General features: G+C 58.5%; 1 protein-coding gene across 5 annotated transcripts; it reads right to left on the bottom strand.

Annotated features, from left to right (window-relative positions):
* Nucleotides 1-549: 549 nt before the first annotated feature.
* Nucleotides 550-16,603, bottom strand: LOC102455996 (sulfotransferase 2B1-like). 5 transcript variants are annotated; one of them, XM_075915449.1, is made up of 10 exons: nucleotides 16,480-16,603; nucleotides 11,112-11,237; nucleotides 10,514-10,541; nucleotides 10,175-10,224; nucleotides 7,716-7,872; nucleotides 6,465-6,673; nucleotides 5,982-6,108; nucleotides 5,100-5,194; nucleotides 4,027-4,207; nucleotides 550-2,295 (listed from the first exon to the last, which is right to left on the bottom strand). In XM_075915449.1, the coding sequence occupies exons 5-10, from the start codon at nucleotides 7,855-7,857 to the stop codon at nucleotides 2,183-2,185; spliced, it is 867 nt and encodes a 288-aa protein (XP_075771564.1). In that variant the 5' UTR covers nucleotides 7,858-7,872; nucleotides 10,175-10,224; nucleotides 10,514-10,541; nucleotides 11,112-11,237; nucleotides 16,480-16,603; the 3' UTR covers nucleotides 550-2,182. The 5 variants fall into 5 exon arrangements, with proteins under 5 accessions (XP_075771564.1, XP_075771565.1, XP_075771566.1 ...); XM_075915450.1 differs by lacking the exon at nucleotides 11,112-11,237 and having other exon boundaries at nucleotides 16,480-16,544; XM_075915451.1 differs by lacking the exons at nucleotides 11,112-11,237; nucleotides 16,480-16,603 and having other exon boundaries at nucleotides 10,514-10,611.
* Between the last annotated feature and the right edge of the window lie 1,750 nt (nucleotides 16,604-18,353).

Below are 18,353 nucleotides of genomic sequence, written 5' to 3'. Positions count from 1 at the left end.
CTCCCCCGCGGCGGCCCGGCGCCGAAGTCAGCCGAGTGCCACGGCGGGAGGGGGAGGGGGGAAGGCCGGTGACGTGCGCCGTGACTGCGGCTCCAGGCTCTACCCCCTGGCCGTGAACAGACCCTAGTCGGGGGGGTGGGTGGGGGAACGAGGCGGAGAGGGAGGTGGAGGATAACTGGGAGGCTGCAGGTTCAGTGCAGGGGGGCAGCTGACGTTCATAGGCAACCGCTCAGCCGGGCCGCCGCACGGGAGCAAGCGGCGCAAACAGCCATTTGGGCTCCGCGCTCCCCATGCAGGAGGAGAGAGAAAGAGAGACAGAGAGAGAGAGGCACCAGGTGGAGAGTTGAGAGAGAGGGGGGGAGGCAGTAGGAGGAGGGGAGAGAGAGAGACGGAGCAAGAGACCGGAGGCTCAGGAGAGAAGACCGAGATGGAAAGGGAATAGGACGTGGAGGAGAGACTTGAAAATCCCGTTTTCTGACAGGCTAATTGGCGAGTAAATTTTTTACTTTATTTAAAATGAAGTTTGATAAACTAACACGAGAAAGTTAAAACATTTAATCTGTTTAATAATTGAAATGAACCCATTCTCCCCAGCTGCAGCACTAGCAAAACGGCTTGGGGAGAATTGTGCAATGAAAAGTGAGTTTCCACTAGAAACGGGCCGTCTGTGGTAAGGTTTCCATGGAGACTCGTGGTCCATGGGCCAAAAAGCTTGAGGACCACTGCAACAGAGGCCTCTCCTCGCAAGAGACCACTGCAGGCTCCCTGCTGCTTGACAAGAGCCCACAGAGATGTCAGGTCTGTTCCCACGGTGGTGAAATCGCCATGTTGCTCCAGTGCGGATGACGGACAGACTCTTTGTGAGTCTTCCTCATGCAAGCAGTCGACTCAAACAGCATGGTGAGATGCCACGTGGAAACACTTGGTGCGTCCACAGAGAGGCAGGACGTTTCGTCTCTCTCCAGAGAGCGTTGTCATGACCCGTGTCTCTGGGTGAACAAGACCCTTTGTGTTTTGACTTCCAGCTTCAAGGGACTTGTTTTTCTGTCTTTGGGGTGCACGTTGCTTCGACCTGAATGGAGTTAGCCGTGACGACTCATTTCTCTGTTATTCTGACACATAGAGTGAAACCTGGCCTGAAGACCTCACATTCAGGGAGAGAAAGCGCTGCTGTCAGAAAAAGTAAATTCAGCGTCTCTCCAAAGCACCTCTACCAAGCCATGGGGCTTTTACTGACTGGTCCCTTATGTTTGAAGGGGACTAAACGTTATCTGGATCTTTTGGGGTCATATCAAGAGATTGTTTTGGGCTCAATCTTTGCTTATAATTTAAATTGTATCAGGCCCTTTGTAAGCAGGTTGGGAAGTGGTCTCTTTTGGCAATTATTAGTCGGTATTATTTACATAATATACATATTGCCATCATGGTATTGACCTATACAGTTCTCAGTACTTTCCATATAAACGAGCCCAGTCCCATTGGTCTCCATGGGCAGTGTACCTTGTAAGGAGTGATGTGGATACGATGAAGTTGTTTAAACAAATATGTTGCAATGGTAGAAAAACGTGTGTGTCTGAAACCTGTAGGTACTGGAGGTGCTTCTAATTGTTTTTAAAAGGGGTATTTTATAAAGGAAGGTTGAGAAACACTCCCCAAACCTTTCCTTCTGGCCTCCCTGTTTCCTTTCTCCTTTGACAAGTTGGGCAGCTCAGCTGTGTAGCAGGTTCAGGGCCCTGTCACATGGTGGTGGAGGGAGGGGGATGCAAATTTTGCTTTTGCCCCTGGGTTCATAACACCCTCGCTACACCTCTGCCTGTAGGCGAGGTCTCTAGCGAGGCCTCCCCCAGTCCCCCACCTCCATGTCTCAGCACCGCCTTCCACGTAGACACATTATGGGAGGCAGATGCTGACAGAGCATCCAGGTGTCCGGACTAGGGGGTTCAGGTGCGGTGTGGTGTAAACAGACCCCCAGAGGGGGCGAGTTTTAATTTGGGAGGCCCAGAAAAGCAGGAAGGAAAGAGCAGGCGGGGGCAGGGAGAGGGGCCGACTGTGTGTGGGGGGGACGGACAGGTCAGTAGCAGCTGAGGGGGAAGTACTGCAGACACCACTAGGGGGAGCTCTGGCTTCATGCCCCCCCCCCCCAGCTCTGTACAGCCCCGTGCACCCCGCCTGAGCTGGGGGGTTACTCGTCCCAGGGGAAGGTCCCGGCCAGGTCCTGCATCCGCTCTCGGTAAGCCCGGCCAAAGCGCTCGCTCTGCGCCACGGTGAAATGGTTCTTCCAGTCGCCAACCACCCCTGCGAAGCAGAGACACGGGTGGGCCAGCGGTCCTGGCGCCGGGGGCTGGGACAGCGCAGAGCCCCTCCCCCACAGCGCCCCCTACTGGGGGAGCATTTCCACAGCAGCCGGGCCACTTCCCTACAGGTGGGATGAGGGTCCACAGTGCTGGCGGGGGTGGTGGGGCAGGATGCCTGGGTTTATGGAGGGGATGGTTTGATGAGACAACATGATCTTGGTAACTAATTGACCATTCATTATCAGTGGGAAATAGGTCAATGGAGGGATGATAGGAGTGACTCTAGAGAACTTTCTGGCTGTCTGGCTGGTGAGTCTTGCCCACATACTCAGGGTTTAGCTGATCGCCATAATTGGGGTCGGGAAGGAATTTTCCTCCAGGGTAGATTGGCAGAGACCCTGGAGGTTTTTCACCTTCCTCTTAGCATGGGGTACAGATCACAGCTGGAGGATTCTCTGCATCTTGGGGTCTTCAAAGTATTTGAAGGCTTCAATATCTGAGCTATAGGTGAGAGGACTATTCTAGGAGGGGGTGGGTGAGATTCTGTGGCCTGCACTGTGCAGGGGGTCAGACTAGATGATCATAATGGTCCCTTCTGACCTTAAAGTCTATGAGCTCGGGAAGGGGAGTGGAGGCTAGTGGTTAGGGTGGGAAGGGGGGTTTGGGAGCCAAGACAGCTCCCGGGGTCTTTCCCTGGCTCTGCAAAAGGGAGTGAATGACCCCAGATTGCCCACTAGGATGGCAGGTCTGGTTGCCCCCCTCATCTGCCCCTTCCGCAGCCCCCCCACCCCTCCGACGGGCACCATCTATCCCCGTTCTCCGGCTACATCCCACAGGCCCACCCTGGCTGCTAGCACCCAGCCACTGTCTCTGGCATGGGGCCCCCCCCCACCCCTCCCCAGAACCCGGTCGGCACCTGTTCACCCCCCTCATTAAAGGGCAGCGCCCTATTTCTACTCGCTGTAGAGCCGCCTTCCGCTACGGAGCGGGGAGGTCGTCCCCATGGGTAACATTTTCATGATGCCTCAGTGTGCCTCAGTTTCCCTCTCTCCTTTGCTCCGGGTGGGGTGGAGCGGGGACTAGGCTGGACGGTGCATTGAGGAACTGGCCCAAGGGAGGCACCGGAAACCCCGACCCTGAACAATTGACGCGCAACGGCAGGAAGTGCCGGCAAACTCAGCGGTGGAATCTCCATGGCAACAGGAGATTCGAATCCACTTCCTGCTAGTCCCTCCTAGTGCTCCCCCCGGGTCCCACCCCCCAGCTCCCCACGGGGGGTACTAGGGCTCAGCTTGAGTCAGGCCCCCACCCCGGGCTCTGCCATGTAGACGCAGCCCTGCTGGCTTCAGGCTCCGGAAGTCCAGCCCCGATCCTCCAGGCCGGAGGGCTCGCGTCTACACGGCAGTGCCATCGGGTGCGAACCCCGGGCTCTGGTTTGACGCAGGCTCGGGTTGCCGGAGGGCACTAGGACGCCTGGGTTCAGCCCGGGGTCACGCCGGAGTGTGGACGCTCCAGCCAGGGGTGGGTCGCTCCACTTCTACTAGCCCTGGGGGGCAGCGCCGTGTAGACAGGACCCAGTCTGGAATCAAAGCACGTGGGGGCGGGGAGAAAGGATTCAAGCGGACTAGGTTCCTCCTGCCTGTCCCCTACAGTGGGCACACGTTGGGGGAGGGGCTGGCAGGGGGGCAGGGAGTGGGCACAGGATGGGCACCGGGACCCTGCCTCTGCCCACCTTTCCTGAGGAAGCTGCCCTTGGTTTTGTCCAGGATGTTATCAGGCACCAGGCTGTAGTTGGCCATGGGGTTGTCCCGCATGGCCTGGAAGGAGGCGTTCTGCACCACGGAGGCCAGGGCGGCGGCGGCTAAATCCTTGCCCAGGAAGCGGCAGATCCGCCCCACGCTGCCCCGCAGATCCTGTGCGGGGTGGAGAAAGGGGGGGCGGCCACGTGCCCTGGTGAGGGGGGCACCTGCCTGCACCTCACTGCGTTGTCCCGGCCCCCGCTGCTCCTCATCGGCCCAAAACCTCCCTTCTCCCCCCTACTTCCCCTCCCCAGACCCCTTCCTTCTGTGCCCCCTACACCGTTCCCCTCCCCAGACCCCTCTCTTCTGCCCCCCCAGTTCTCCTCCCCAGACTCCTTCCTTCTGCCCCCCAGTTGCTCTCCCCAGAGCCTTTCCTTCTACCCACATTCCCCACTCTGCTGGGAGTCCCTCCCCAGACTCTTTCCTTCTGCCCCCTTTCCCCTTCCCAGACCCTTTCCTTCTGCCCCCCCCAATTCCCCTCCTCAGACCCCTTCCTTCTGCTCCCCATTTTCCCACTATGCTGAGACTCCCTTCCCAGATCCTTTCCTTCTGCCCCTCCACCTCCCCTTCCTTGACCCCTTCCTCCTGCCTCTCCACCTCGCCTCTCCAGATCTCTACTTTCTGCCCCCCAGTTGCCCTTCCCAGACCCCTTCCTTCTGCTCCCCCTTTCCTCACTGGGACTCCATCCCCAGACTCCTTCCTTATGCCCCCAGTTTCCCTCCCCAGACCGATCTCTACTGCCCCTCCCAGTTCCCCACTCTACTGGGACTCTCTCCCCAAACCCCTTCCTTCTGCCCCCCAGTTCCCCACTCTGCTGGGACTCACTCCCCGACCCCTGCCTTCTGCCCCCCCAGACCTCTTGCCTCCCTGATTCCCTCATTACTGTCCCTTCCACTTGCAGCCCCTTTCTCCCCCATCCAGCCCAGGCGCCCCCCCCCAACCTGGAACATCCTCCACCATACCCCCCCCCACTCCACCCCTTGGTCCCCTCCCCCTCCTGCCCCACCTCTTGCAGCTCCTCGTAGCTGATGCAGAAGAAGTTCTCGCGGCCCCGCAGCCCCAGCCAGCCCTTGACGTGGTCGAACCAGGAGCCGAACTGAACTGGAAATGCAAAGGGGGGGGGGTGTCACCCCGGGGAACTGCCCCCCACATCGGGGGAGGGGGGGTCCTACCCCAGCCAGTAGCTGTAGGGAGGATTCGGGAGCTGCAGGGAGAACCGGGTGTGACTCCGGATTGAGCCTGGGGGAGCCGAGGTGCGAATGACACCCTGGGAGGCGTAGTCCAGCTGGAGAGTTTCAGCCCATTGAGAAGACTAGGGAGGTGACGTCGCACTGCACGAGCCTGGTGCGGGGGGAGGGGAGGCTGGAATGCAGTGCATTCTGGGAGCGCTTGTCCATGATGCAGCATGGGAAATGTAGTCCGGTCAGAGAAGGGACAAGGGACAGGCTGGGGCACTGTGTTTCCAAACAGAGATTTTTCTTGAGGGTTGACTTTGACCAAAAAAACCTAATTTCTCCATCAGAAGCAGAATCTTTCTGCATAAAAATGTGCCCCCCACCCCACCGCTATGGAAACAACTTTTTACAGTGGGACCCAACAGAAGACTGGGTGGGGGAGGAGGGCGCACACTGGGCAGGTGGGCAGGTATGGGGGGTAGGCTCACAAAGTGTTCAAAGTTGCTCTGAAGAAGATGGGGGAGGCCCATCCCCCGTCCAGCAATAAATTCTGCCCCATGCCAGTCTCCACATCAGTTCTGCCCCTCCCCCTGTCCTCCTGCCCCTCCGGAGGTTCCTTCTCCCCCTTTCCAGGCTGGCAGGAGCAGAGGCTCCTTGCCCCACAGCCAGGACTGGGGGTGAGGGCTCCCCCTGCCACCCCACATACCACTCACCCTCCCCTTGCAGGAAGGCACCCAGTAGCTCCTCCAGGGACTCTGGCTCTTCCAGGAAGCTCGCCAGCTTGGAGTAATGATGGAGGGAAACCAGCAGGTCCTTGGGGTTACGGACGGTGTAGATGACCTGCAAGAAGGTGCATAAGCAACGCTTGTCCTGGGGGGCTGGCAGCCAGGACCCCTCAACCTCTTCCTGGTGGTGGGTGGTCGCAATTGTGAGGAAGCAGGTTCTAGATCAGGGTTCCTTGCTCTAACCACTAGACCCCACTCCTCCCCCTCAGCTGGGAGAGAACCCAGGACACCTAGCACCCCTTGTGCTAACTACTAGGCCATTCTGCCACAAGCAGAACCGCTGCCCTTAGGAACATGGAGAATGGGGAGGGTGGAGCGAGACCCCCTGAGCCTTCTCCCACAACCGGGTAAGGGAACCACCATTTTTGGATCCCAGAATGGTGCGGGGGGATCCCCTCATGCCCATTGCACCTTGGCTTTGGAGCCCCAGAAGGATTTGGGAAAGAGCTGGATGGGCAGGTGGGAGCTGATGAGGCGGGGGGGCTTTGCAGCCTTCAGCTTCTCCACGTTCTCAGTGACCTCGAGCCAGGGGGCCCGCTCCCAGATGGGCACACTGCGGCACCAGGACGGGTCCCCCTGCTGCCAGATGAGGCTCAGGATCTCTATCATCCAGTTGGTACCTAGGATGGGAGCAAAAAACAGGTGCAGCCTGCTCCCCTCCCACAGCCGGGGGGAGACCCATCCCCACCCTGCACTCTAACCACTAGACCCCACTCCCCTCCCAGAGTTGGGGAGAGAACCCAGGAGTCCTGATTCACAGCCCTACTCTGCTCTAACCGCTAGACCCCCCCCCCCCCGAACCAGGGAGAAAACCCAGTAATCCTGACTCCTAGGCTCCATCCTGCTCTAACCACTAGACTCCACTCCCCTCTAAGAACCAGGGAGAGAATCCAGGCGTCTTGGTGCCTAGCCACGTCCTGATCTAACCACTAGACCAGGTGGGGAACCTTTTTTGGTTCAGGGCCACTGGCCCACAGAAAATCGGTCAGGGACTGAACACAAGTGAGACACAAAACCAAACAAACCAACCCATCCCTCACCAGGAGCCCCGAGCCTCTGGGGCTGGAGCCAGGCAAGCCAGGGGCTGCATCTGGCCCCCAGGCTCCCCACCCATGCACTAGATCTTGCTGCCCGCTCAGGGCCAGGGAGAGAACTCAGAAATCCTGGCTCGCAGCCCCACCCTGCTCTAGCCACTAGGCCTGTGGTTCTCAACTGGTGGTCCATGGTGACTCTTTTGGTGGTCCATTGTCCAAAGTCACACGGCATGGGCAGCCACCAAAAATCTGTTAGTAAGAAGTCTCAAAAAGGAGGTGGTCCATGAAAAGTTTTTGATTGGCCTGGTGGTCCGTGGACTGAAACAAGTTGAGAACCACTGCATGAGACACTGCTCCCCTCCCAGACCTGGGGTAAGAACGCAGGAGCCCTCACTCCCCACCCCACCCTGCTCCAACCACTAGACCCTGCTACCTTCCCAGAGCTAGGGAGAGAAACTGAAAGATTTTACCCCTGGGTTTTTGCTGTACATGTGAGACGCCCCCCAGGCTGTGGGATGGGGTGGGGTTGAGAGGAGGACTGGAAACCAGGGCTCCCGGATTCACTCCCCAGCTCTGGGAGGGAAGCGGGGCCTAGTGGGTGGAGCTGTGGGGTGGGGAGGGTCCCTACCTGACTTGGGGTAGGTAACACTAAAGATGTCGTCGTCCAGCACCTGAAAGTGGTTCGTTATGAAGTCGATGCTCTCGGGGTGGTAGATCTCCATCTCTGTGGGGAAGGGGATCCCCTTGTGGGAGAAGCTGTGTCTGAGCATCACGGCCGTGGCTCCCTGCGGGCAGACAGAGGATCTGGCTTAACGGCGCCGCATTGCCTGGGGGCACGGCCTGCCCATGCAGTCAGGTGCCGTATCCCAGGGCAGGGGGCACGTGGAGCCCACTTCCCCTCCCAGGGCTGAGGACAGAGCCCAGGCGTCCTGCTTCCCAGCTCCCGCCCCCCACTCCCCAGCTCTAACCGCTGGGCCTCACTCCTCTTCTAGAGTCAGGGATAGAACCCAGGCATCCTGGCCCCTCTCTTCCACCTGGGACTGTCCTGGGTACCACCTGGGGCTGTTGAGTCCTGGGCCCCCTGCACGTCCCCAGGACTCCAAGAGAACTTAGCCCTAGAGGAGACAGGCCAGGGACCCATTCCCTGCCCCCCTGTGCCAGCCAGTCTCTGCCCTGAGGCCGGATGTGGACTGGTGTCCCCTAGAGGGGAGAGACCCTGGCCTCTGTCCTCCGCCCCCTCCAGCCAATCCCCCCATGGTCCCTTCTCCACCTGTTTCCCAACAAAGGGATCACGGTCACCCTCCCCCCTCTTCCCGCTGCCTGGGAGCGACAGGTCCAGTCACCCTGGTCCTCTCCCCTCTGTCCTGGGTGCGATCACTGGCCAGCACCAGCTGGCTGCCAAGCTGGGGTGTGTCTCCCGATTGTCAGTCGCTGGGCTCCCCAGTCTCCAGGCTGTTGTCCGGGGCCCAGGCTGCCAGGCGAGGGCACGCCTGGCCCCCTGCCCCAACACCCCCCCCCCACACACACACCATCACCTTGCTACACACACAGCACACAGGGAAACTGAAGGACACGCTGCACTCCTGCAAACCATTAAGAAAATCCCCACTATTTTCATTAAGAAACAACCTCCTCCCTGCTTTGTTACAGAGGGAGTCAGGGTGGGGAACCCCCGTCCCCCAAAGGAGTGTGTGATATGGAGGGTCAGGCTGAGTCCCTGTAATGAAGTGGGGATTTTATTCCCCTGGGGATGTTGCATGTGCACTCTACTGTCTTACTGGCCGCACCATCAACCTGTGGAACTCCTTGCCGGAGGATGTTGTGAAGACCAGGACTTTAACAGGGTTCAAAAAAGAGCTAGATAGATTCATAGAGCTTAGGTCCATTGATGGCTCTTAGCCAGGATGGGTAAGGATTGTGTCCTGAGCCTCTGTTTCTCTGGAGATGGACGACAGGGAAGGGATCACATGATTATTCCCTGTTTTGTTCACTCCCTCTGGGGCACCTGGCATTGGCCACTGTGGGCAGGCAGGTCACTGGGCTAAATGGACCTTTGGTCTGACCCAGTCCGGCTGTTCTTCTATTCTTATATTAAACCCTGTGTGTGCCTCAGTTTCCCTGGGCACTGCGCCAACTGGGAGATGGGGATGGGAATTCCACGGCGTTGTTCTCGCGGAGGGAGGCGGCCTCCGCCCCAGCACCGACACAAAGGCTGATGGCCTGGACAGGGAAGGGGGGCGGCCAGGTGACCCCTTTTGCCCCGAAGCAGAGCAAAGCCCCGAGGAAGGGGCTTGGGACCAGGCTGCTGGGCGAGGGGGTTCATCCTTGCTGGCTTGGGGGCAGAGAGAGGGTCAGGGCCTGGGTTCTGGGCCCCCCTCTCCCCAAGATGGATTGGACTGCCCGGCTCTGGCTCCTGACGTGATCCCGCGGGCGTCGGGGGGTCGGAGTGCAGCCGGCAGGGATGTTAGAGAGCGTAACTGAATAGTCGTGTCACAGCACGAAAAACCTCGTCGTTACATAACTATCCCACAGGCCCCAGGGGTGGGGGCGGCAGCCGGTGCGTCCCAGTCCCCTGCCCCCCCTCTCTAGCAGAGACAGCAGCGCGGGGGCGGGGGAACAGGTTGATCTGGTTCTCAAAAGGAGCCAGCTTTCAAGCCAGCTCAGGGGCATCGGCTCCCGCTCCTCCCCCCCTCCAGCTGCCTCTGATACTGAGGCAGCAAGCAGGAGGGGGAGGGGGAGTGCGTGTAGTCGACAAGATTAACCCATCAGCCCAGGCTCATCAGTTCATCGTGTAGTTGCTGACATCCCTAGCAGCCGGGTACCTGCCTCCCGGCCGGTGAGTTCAATTCTCCAGGTGCGGCTACACCACGGGGAGGTTTCAGAGGGGTACCAAAAAATGTATTAGGGCACGAGAGCACAAACTTTCGGGAGCCACCTCTCGCTTCCTCAGGCTGTGTCTAGACCAGTGTTTCTCACCCTTTTTTTAATAAAAACTGAGGCACAGAGACAGTGGCAAAGTCTAGGAACACACACCCCTTCCCCCAGGGTTCTGCCTCACCCTGGTAGCCCCTTGGGTGTGTTACTCACAGATGGGATCTTGCTGAGCCGGGGCCTTCAACGCCCCCAAGGGGATGGTGCTAAAAGAGAAACATCCCCTAGTAAATGTCATAGCCCCCCACCTGCAGGGAGATTCCCCAACACACCCAGGGAGCTTCCCCCATCCTATCTCACATTATTACCCTGTTTCCTAAACCCACCACCCCAAGCACTACTGCTCAGTCCTCTCCCAGAGCTGTAGTAGAACCCAAGAGTCCTGGCTCCCAGCCCCAACCACCAGGCCCCACTCCCCTCCTGGAGTCTGGGATAGAACCAGGAACCTTGTGACCCAGGCAGGTGGATCGGGAGGGGGAGGAGCCGGGTTCTTACCTGCTGGGTCTTGGGGCGTCTCCTTTTCCTGCAGAGGGACACAAACCAGAATCCCCCATGAGCCAATCAGATCCCGGTACAGGCACCCAGCCCTGCAGGGCGGCAGGATGGGGCGATGTGAGCGAGGGGGGGGAGAGTCCTTCACCTGCTGGGGCTGAGCCTCCTGCTGGAGTGAGCCAGACAGCAGGGGGCAGCACAACACCATGTGCTGGGGGGGGGGGGGCAGATTAACTGGGGGCTTTTCCTGCCCTTAAGCTTCCCTCATTAGTGACTTATAACGAACCTGATCCGGGGTCAGCTCCCCCAGCACCCAGGTACCTAAGCGGTGCGGCATCGGTGGCTCTTTATTCAAGGACCCCTCGCCTGAGATGCGGCCACCTCTGGGGTAGGGCAGCTCTGGGCACAGGGATCCACAGGCAGTGTCCCCGCTCCCATTCCCTGCAGCACAGCTGGCCCTAGTGCTGCCTGGGGATGGCGCCCCCCACTGAACTCCACCCCCAGTCCTTGGCTTTCCCTGCAGCCCCCCATCCAAGCCCGACCCCTTCTCTCCCTGCCCAGCGGCAGCTCCGATCCTTCCCTAGCCGGGCAGGGAACTTACTGGCTCGGGTTCTAGCGAAGTAGACAAAGGCTGCGAGGAGGAGGAGGAGGAGGCTGATGGCCGCGACGCTCACCCCGATGATAAGGAGGGTGCTAAGGCTATCAGATCCCGATGACCCCGAACCGTCTGGGAAACAGCAGCAGCCATGAAACAGACGGTGTCGCCCCAAACCCCTCCCACCCCTGGCACCCAAGGGGCCAGGTCGGGGCAGAGGCAGCAGCCAATTCTATGGGGAGGTTAGTGGGGGTCCAGGGGATCATGTGGGTCAGAGCAAGCCAGATGCAAGGGGGTGCTGTGCTGCAGGAGGCTGTTTAGGGGGCACTCTCCCCATTGCCCCAGCATGGCACTAGGGGGCGCTGGCTGACCCAGCCTGGCCTCATTTCTAAGGCATCTCAGCCTCCTCCTCCAGCCACCCCATCTCCAGCCAACGGGCCCATCTAGCCTGGCGTCCCGCCTTCCATTTCAAAAATAAATTATAAGTACTCCCAGTACCTACAGTTTTCAGACACACACCATTGCAGCACATTTGTCTAAACAACTTAACTGTAGCCGGGCGGGCGATGGAATTTTGGGGTATAAAAAGTACAAAAATAGTCAAGTGCTGTAAAACTTAAGCAAAAATTCAGTTTACTCCAAATTTCAGTTGTGGTGACGTATCCCGCAGACTCCTCTCGAGTACCCCTGAGGGTAATCGTACCGCTGCTTGAGAGACACTGGTCTAGACTACACTGTTCTTCCGGAAAAATTGCGACCCGCAATTGGCGTATATTTTCCTGTTTTTTTTTGGAAGAGGCTTTTCCGACATTTGACCCATCTACACTGGCCCAAATGTCAGGAAAAAACCCTTTTCCAGAACATCCCTTCTTCCTTGTAAAACGAGGTTTACAAGGATGCTGAAAAAATGTGTCTGCTCTGCCGAAAAACATTTCAGAAGAGCAGACGCATTTCACTGGTTGAGAAACACTGGTCCAGAGCGATTCATTCAAAGCTCATTATAAAGGACCCAGGCTCCCCAGGGAACCCCTCTGTCATGGCTCCTTCCCCACTCTGGCATGATAAATGCAGAAGTGGGGGCCAGCAAGTGTACCCCAAACCTTTATCTACCAGGCTTTGGTATAAAACTTCCCCCAAAATCTTAAAAACCTAGATCTTGGGAATAAAACTTCCGCTGCCACCACCCAAATGTTGATAAAGTAATCAGGGGAAAGACTTTTGCCCAAACGGGAGCAGCATAGTTTTTCCGGAAAATCACTGACAATCTTACATGACATTGTCAGTGCTTTTCCGGAAATTCAAGCGGCCAGTGTAGACAGCTGGCAAGTTTTTTCACAAAATCAGATGATTTTGCGGAAAAACTTGCCAGTCTAGACACAGCCAAGGAGAAACTCCATGGGCCTAGAACTTAGTTACAAAGAAAAGCCAAAACATCTTTTAAACAGTGCCAGATCTCAGATCCCATACCCAACCCTTAAAACAATAAAGCCTAACGAAACTACCTAAACTTTACCCTACTTACAGAAAATGAGGAATGGTGTCTTGGGGAGAGAGAGAGATACTTGTCCCTCTGTGTAGCTGCAGAGAACACACCCAGGCTATGTCTAGACTGCAGGCTTCTTTCGAAAGATGCTCTTTCGAAAGCATCTTTCGAAAGAGCATCTTTCGAAAGATCGCGTCTAGACTGCAGGCAGATCTTTCGAAAGAGAAATCCGCTTTTTCGAAAGAGAGCACCCAGCGAGTCTGGATGCTCTCTTTCGAAGACGGCCTCTTTACATTGAAGAACGCCTTCCTTCGAAAGAAGAACTTTCGAAGGAAGGCGTTCTTCCTCGTGAAACGAGGTTTACCGCCATCGAAAGAAAAGCCGCGTTCTTTCGAAATAATTTCGAAAGAACGCGGCTTGAGTCTGGACGCAGGGGAAGTTTTTTCGGGAAAAGGCTACTTTTCCCGAAAAAACCCCTGAGTCTGGACACGGCCCCAGAGAGACAAAAGGGAGAAAGGAAAAAACCCAAATTCCTTTGTCCCAGTTTGAAAGTCCCAGCTACAGTCCTACTGGTCACTCCACCTGGCTAGGTGTAGTTAACCCCTTAATCCCCAGACTGCTGGCTAACCCTCATAATCATGACACCCTCCTTTAGGGCTGGCAGCAAGGAGCAGCCAAGCCACTCAGAGACAAAAGGGATCCTCTCCAAATGGACTTTCTCCTTTAGCAAAGAACACGGTGGACTTTTCTTCTGGCACGGTATCTTCCACACAGGATGAGAGCGAGCGCAAAGTAATTTGTTCTTTGCACAGCACCCAGCCGGCTCACTGCAACTTTCCCGGAGACAGACAGACGAGGGTCCCTCTTCGGTCCCGTTTCATCACAAATGGGACTAGCCCCTCCTAAAGCGGCGGTGGTGGCGGCAGACGCGGGTGGTTGGTTCCCCCTCCCGAGACCAGAGCAAACGGCTGCTCCGAACGAGGCACCTTTGCACGTCAGAGATGCCGGGGCCGGGGAACCTTTTTTGGGTCGGGGGCCCAGGATCCAGGCGGGAATGAGTCGGGGGCCGCACACAAGTGAGAAGCCAAAAACCCAAACGGAACCAAAACACCCAAACAAACCCCGCGCTGACCCAGCCCCCCACTGAGAAGGACTCTCCCCACAGTCCCTCCCCACACACCCCAGAGTCTAGGGGAGCCCAGCTTAGTCGATTGTGTGTGCTCCAGCCTTGTGGTAAGATGCCGGGGGGGGGGGGGGCTGGAGTGCCAGGGCAGGCTCCCCAATGCTGGGGGGGGGGCCCTGAGCCTCAGGGGACAGATCCAGACAAGCCAGGGGCCACATCCGGCCCCCGATTCCAAGTTTTCCCATCCTTGCTCTAAGCACACGTAGCACTTGTCCTTTACTGAGGGGTCGACCCTGGGTCAGTCGGCCTGCGAGCCGGTTCGTCCTTTCCCGCCGTGCGCTCCGTTTGAATCCGCTGGCTAAGATGTCAAACCGATAACGTTGCAACCAGCCGCCAGCAGGGGGCGGTTTCACACCCTCCCCCTGTTTTCACACCCTCCCTGGTGAGGAGTTTCATTGTCCCGCTAAGGGGCTACTGTAGGATCGCAGTATCCCTTGTGCCTCACGGGGAGGATATCTGTCCCTGGATTTCACCCCAGCCTGCCGTCGGAGAGCTTCGCCTCCCGCCCTGCCCGCCGTGGCGAGGGAGAGGGCGGCGCCTCCGTCTCTCCCACGCCCGCCTTCCAACTTTTCCCAGGCTGCTCGCACGGCCTCGCTTGAGGGGCCCTGTCCTAAACTCGACCGACCCTTTCTTCAGTCTTTGCTCGTGCGGCTGGCGGGCCGGACCCGGGGGGCGTCCTCGCCTCCTTTTCCGGTTTCTCTACATCCCCCCACAGAGCGGTACCCAAAACTGGACACAGAACTCCCGCGGCCGTCTCTGGAGGGCTGCGCCCTCACTGCCCAGGACCTACAGGCGAGGTCTCTGGCCCCGGCAGCAGGGAACTCTAGGACAGGGGCAGGCAAGCCCCCGGCCCCGCCCCTTCTGCCCGAGGCCCCGCCCCTGCTGCCAGGGCCCTGTGGGCAGGGCTGGTTCTAGGTTTTTTGCTGCCCCAAGCAAAAATATTTGGCCACCTTTTTTTTGTTGGCTTTTACACCTTTGCACTTTGCAATGGTGGGTGTTTTGTTTGTTTCCGTTTTTGTCCTGGCATTTTAGCCCTATAAATAGCAAATTGAATTGTAATGATTTGTTTTCCATAAAGGCAAAGGCGCTTCAGGTAAACTCCCCTTCCCCTTTCGCTCGCTGCTGGGTCACAACGGCCTTTTCCCTGCCCTGTCCAGCCCCTCCCTATGGACAAGCACCCTTCACTCCCGACCCACAGGGGAGTAGGGTGCAGGGTGCAGAGCCAGAGGGGCGTGGGGAACAGGGGGGGCAGGGTTCACCGTGGGGAATGGGAGGCGCAGAGCCAGAAGGGCACGGGGAGTGGGGGATGCAGGGAAACTAGGGTGCTGGGGTGCACAGACGGGTGCGGGGAACAGTGTGGGAGGTACAGGGGTGGCGCGGGGAACAGGAGGCGCAGAGCCAGAGGGACAGAGGGATTGGGGGGAGCAGAGTGCGGGGTGCAGGGGAGGCACGGGGAATGGGACGCAGAGAACGGGAGGGGCAGAGGGATCAGGGTCGGGGCAGAGCGCCTCCCCCAGCCACAGCGCCCAGACCCAGCCTGCACCCGGGAAAGGGGCCATGGCCCAGCCTTCCCTAGCCCCAGTGAGCACACAGAAGAGGAGCACTCAGCCCCACCCTCCTGAGCCTTGGGGGAGACACAGGGAAGGGGGGGGCTCGGGGCAGAGTGTGAGCGGGGCCACGCTTGCTCCCCTCGCTGCTGGGAGGGCACCTCCTGCTGGCCGTTCTGGGGAACAGCAGGGGTGGGCAGCCCCCTTGTGCTCTATGGCTCAGCTCTCTGGCCAGGCCGTGACGTGCCTCTCCCCCCTCTGGAGCACCAGCGTTTTTCAAAGTGCCCCTCACTCCCGCTGCTCAGCCTGTGCCGCTCCCGGAGAGGCGGGTTGGGGGCTCCCAGCCTGCCCTGGACTGTGAGCTCTGGCTGCTCCCTTCTAGATCCCCCCGCTCCTCTCCTCCCGGCTTTCCCCAGTCAGTTAGCCCAGCCCCTGCAGTGCCCTGCCACGGTCTGTCCGTGACGCCCGGCTTCCGAGCGGCCCAAGGCTATGCTGGCCAAGGGTGTCTCCACACCCCCCGTGTCTCAGCACCACCCCAGCCACCAAGCAGGCGGGTCCTTCATCTCCATAAGCCCCCGTCTCCGCCGTGTGCCTTGGACACCTTTTGTGGAAGGCAGAGAAAGGACAAATGAAAAGTGCCCCACGTAGGAAGGAAAAATCAGCGGCCCGCGTACAAACTGCAGAGAGGGCGGCGTAGGGAGGAGATCTGGGGGTTAGAGTGGATCACGAGCTGACTCGGAGTGAGCGAGGTAACGGTGGAACTGTAACCTGCCTGCCAAGTTGAACCGGCTGCAGCTAGGGCCGAGTTCAATATCGAGGGCTTCCTTTCCATTGATCCACCACCAAACCGGTTGGAGCTGCCACCCAGTCAGGTGGGAAATTCACACCCCCACCCCGGGGCACCTCCAGGGGGGGCAAATGCTTCCCTGCCCGCATGCCCCGAATCGGAGGGTAGAAAAGAAACTTTTACTGCAAGCGAGGGAAGCAACGGGGCATTGCTGTGGGAAACCCCCCCAACCAGGGTCCCAGGAGCAAAATCCGCCAGTAAAAGTCCCACCCCAAGTAGGTTGGACAGTGCCCATTCCCGCTCTGGTCCTTAAATCCAGCCCCGCCCCCCCAAGTCCTCACCACGCGCCCGACCCTCCTCTGCGCCCCACTCACGGTAGCTGTCCTTGGTCAGTGCAGACCCAGGCAAACAGGTGCCTCTGCAGAGTTTTGGGCAAAGGGAGGGTTAAAGAGGCACCTTCCCCACTGGCCACTCCCCGGCTGCTTGCTCACTGCTTTCACCACCCCCATCTGCCACACCTCCCCTAATCCATGCACTTGGCTCTCAGCCCTCCTCCGGGCCATCTGCCTTTCCATGGCCACCTCTGCCCATCGGTCGCGGGGGAATCTGCCCATCGCTTTCGTAGGCTGGACCAAAGCACTGCCCCAGCGCACGGGGGCGGGGGAGTGGGGGGGCACTTTGGTTCTTAGCAGGCAGGGCAGACACTGAATTCTGCCCCCAGTGGTTTCCATGATGAAAGAGCTTCTCCGGAAAGCCAATTTCGCTCTTGTTTTGGACAGAGGAACAGGCCAAACCAGTCTCAGAGCAGGCACCGGGGCCAGATACTTGTCCCTACCTGTCCTGCTTGCACGGGGCTCTGACACCCGGCCCGCCTGAGGTTCCGACAGGGGTGAGTGGCCCCCCTCACTTGAGACAGGAGAAGCAGAGTCCCGGGTCTCGGGATTCCCATGATAATTGCGCATCGGCCACCATCTGTCGTTGCCCCTGCGGTCGGCATGGAGGGGACCGTGGACTCAGAATCCGAGAACCAGAAGGGACCTCGGGAGGTCATCATGGCCCAGCCCTGGCCCCCCCCAGCAGGACCAGTGTCTAGAGCATCCCTGACAGGTGTCGGTCCTGCTCTGAAATATCTCCAGGGATGGAGACTCCACAACCTCCCTAGGCAACTGATTCCAGTGTTGAACCACTTTGGTGTCCTAAAATGAGGGTCCAAAGCGGGTGGGGAGCATGGGGACCTAAGGCCCAGGGGCCAGATGGGATCCCCAACCAGGGTTCAATGTAGGATGAACACCCAGGCTGCTCAGGAGAGATTTGGGTTCCTGACAAAGGCAGGAAGCAGGGAATGACAGTGCGGAAAACCACTCAGCTGGAGGCTTTTCCCACGGCTCCCATTGGCTGGAACCGTGGCTAATGGGAGCAGCGGGAGTCAGGTAAACATCCCCCATCCCCCAGAGATTAAAGAGACTGGGACTTTTCAGCTTAGAAAAGAGGAGACTAAGGGGGGATATGATAGAGGTCTATACAATCATGAGTGGTGTGGAGAAAGTGAATAAGGAAAAGTTATTTACTTGTTCCCATAATATAAGAACTAGGGGCCACCAAATGAAACTAATGGGCAGCAGGTTTAAAACAAAGAAAAGGAAGTTCTTCTTCACACAGCGCATAGTCACCTGTGGAACTCCTTGCCTGAGGAGGCTGTGAAGGCTAGGACTAGAACAGGGTTTAAAAGTGTTAGCCAGTGGCCGGGGTAGTGAGTAGTCTGTGAGCCCTATCACACACCTGAGTCTTCAACTGCTAGGACAGAGTCCCTTCGCAGCGGGCAGCCAGGGAGGCTGATGAGCGCCCCAAAGATACACCCAAGTCTTTGACTGCTAGGACAAAAAGTCTCTTCACAGCAGGAGCACACAGGGAGGCTGACGGGTGCTCCAAGAGTCTGCCCTGTGGAGGCGGCACGACTCAATGCTCAGCTCTTACTGCGTTTACCCCTGACCAGCTATGAGTCTTTTAATTGTGTCTGGTTCTGTTACATCAGTGGTCCCCAACGCAGTGCCTGCGGGCGCCATGGCACATGCCAGGCCATTTCTGTGCGCTCGCCAAGTGATCGGGGCCAGCCCTGCCTCCAGGCGTGCAGCACAGGGGAAGCGCCAGCTCTGGGCGTGCAGCACATGGGCATCCCCGCCCCACGGCACGCGGCACAGGAGTGGTGCCAGCCATGGGAGTGCGGCGCATGAGTGGCGCCGGCACCGGG

The sequence above is a fragment of the Pelodiscus sinensis genome, unplaced genomic scaffold (genome assembly GCF_049634645.1).
Source record: "Pelodiscus sinensis isolate JC-2024 unplaced genomic scaffold, ASM4963464v1 ctg34, whole genome shotgun sequence".
In the NCBI taxonomy this organism is placed as follows: Eukaryota; Metazoa; Chordata; order Testudines; family Trionychidae; genus Pelodiscus; species Pelodiscus sinensis.
This window is presented reverse-complemented; position numbering and strand designations above follow the sequence as displayed.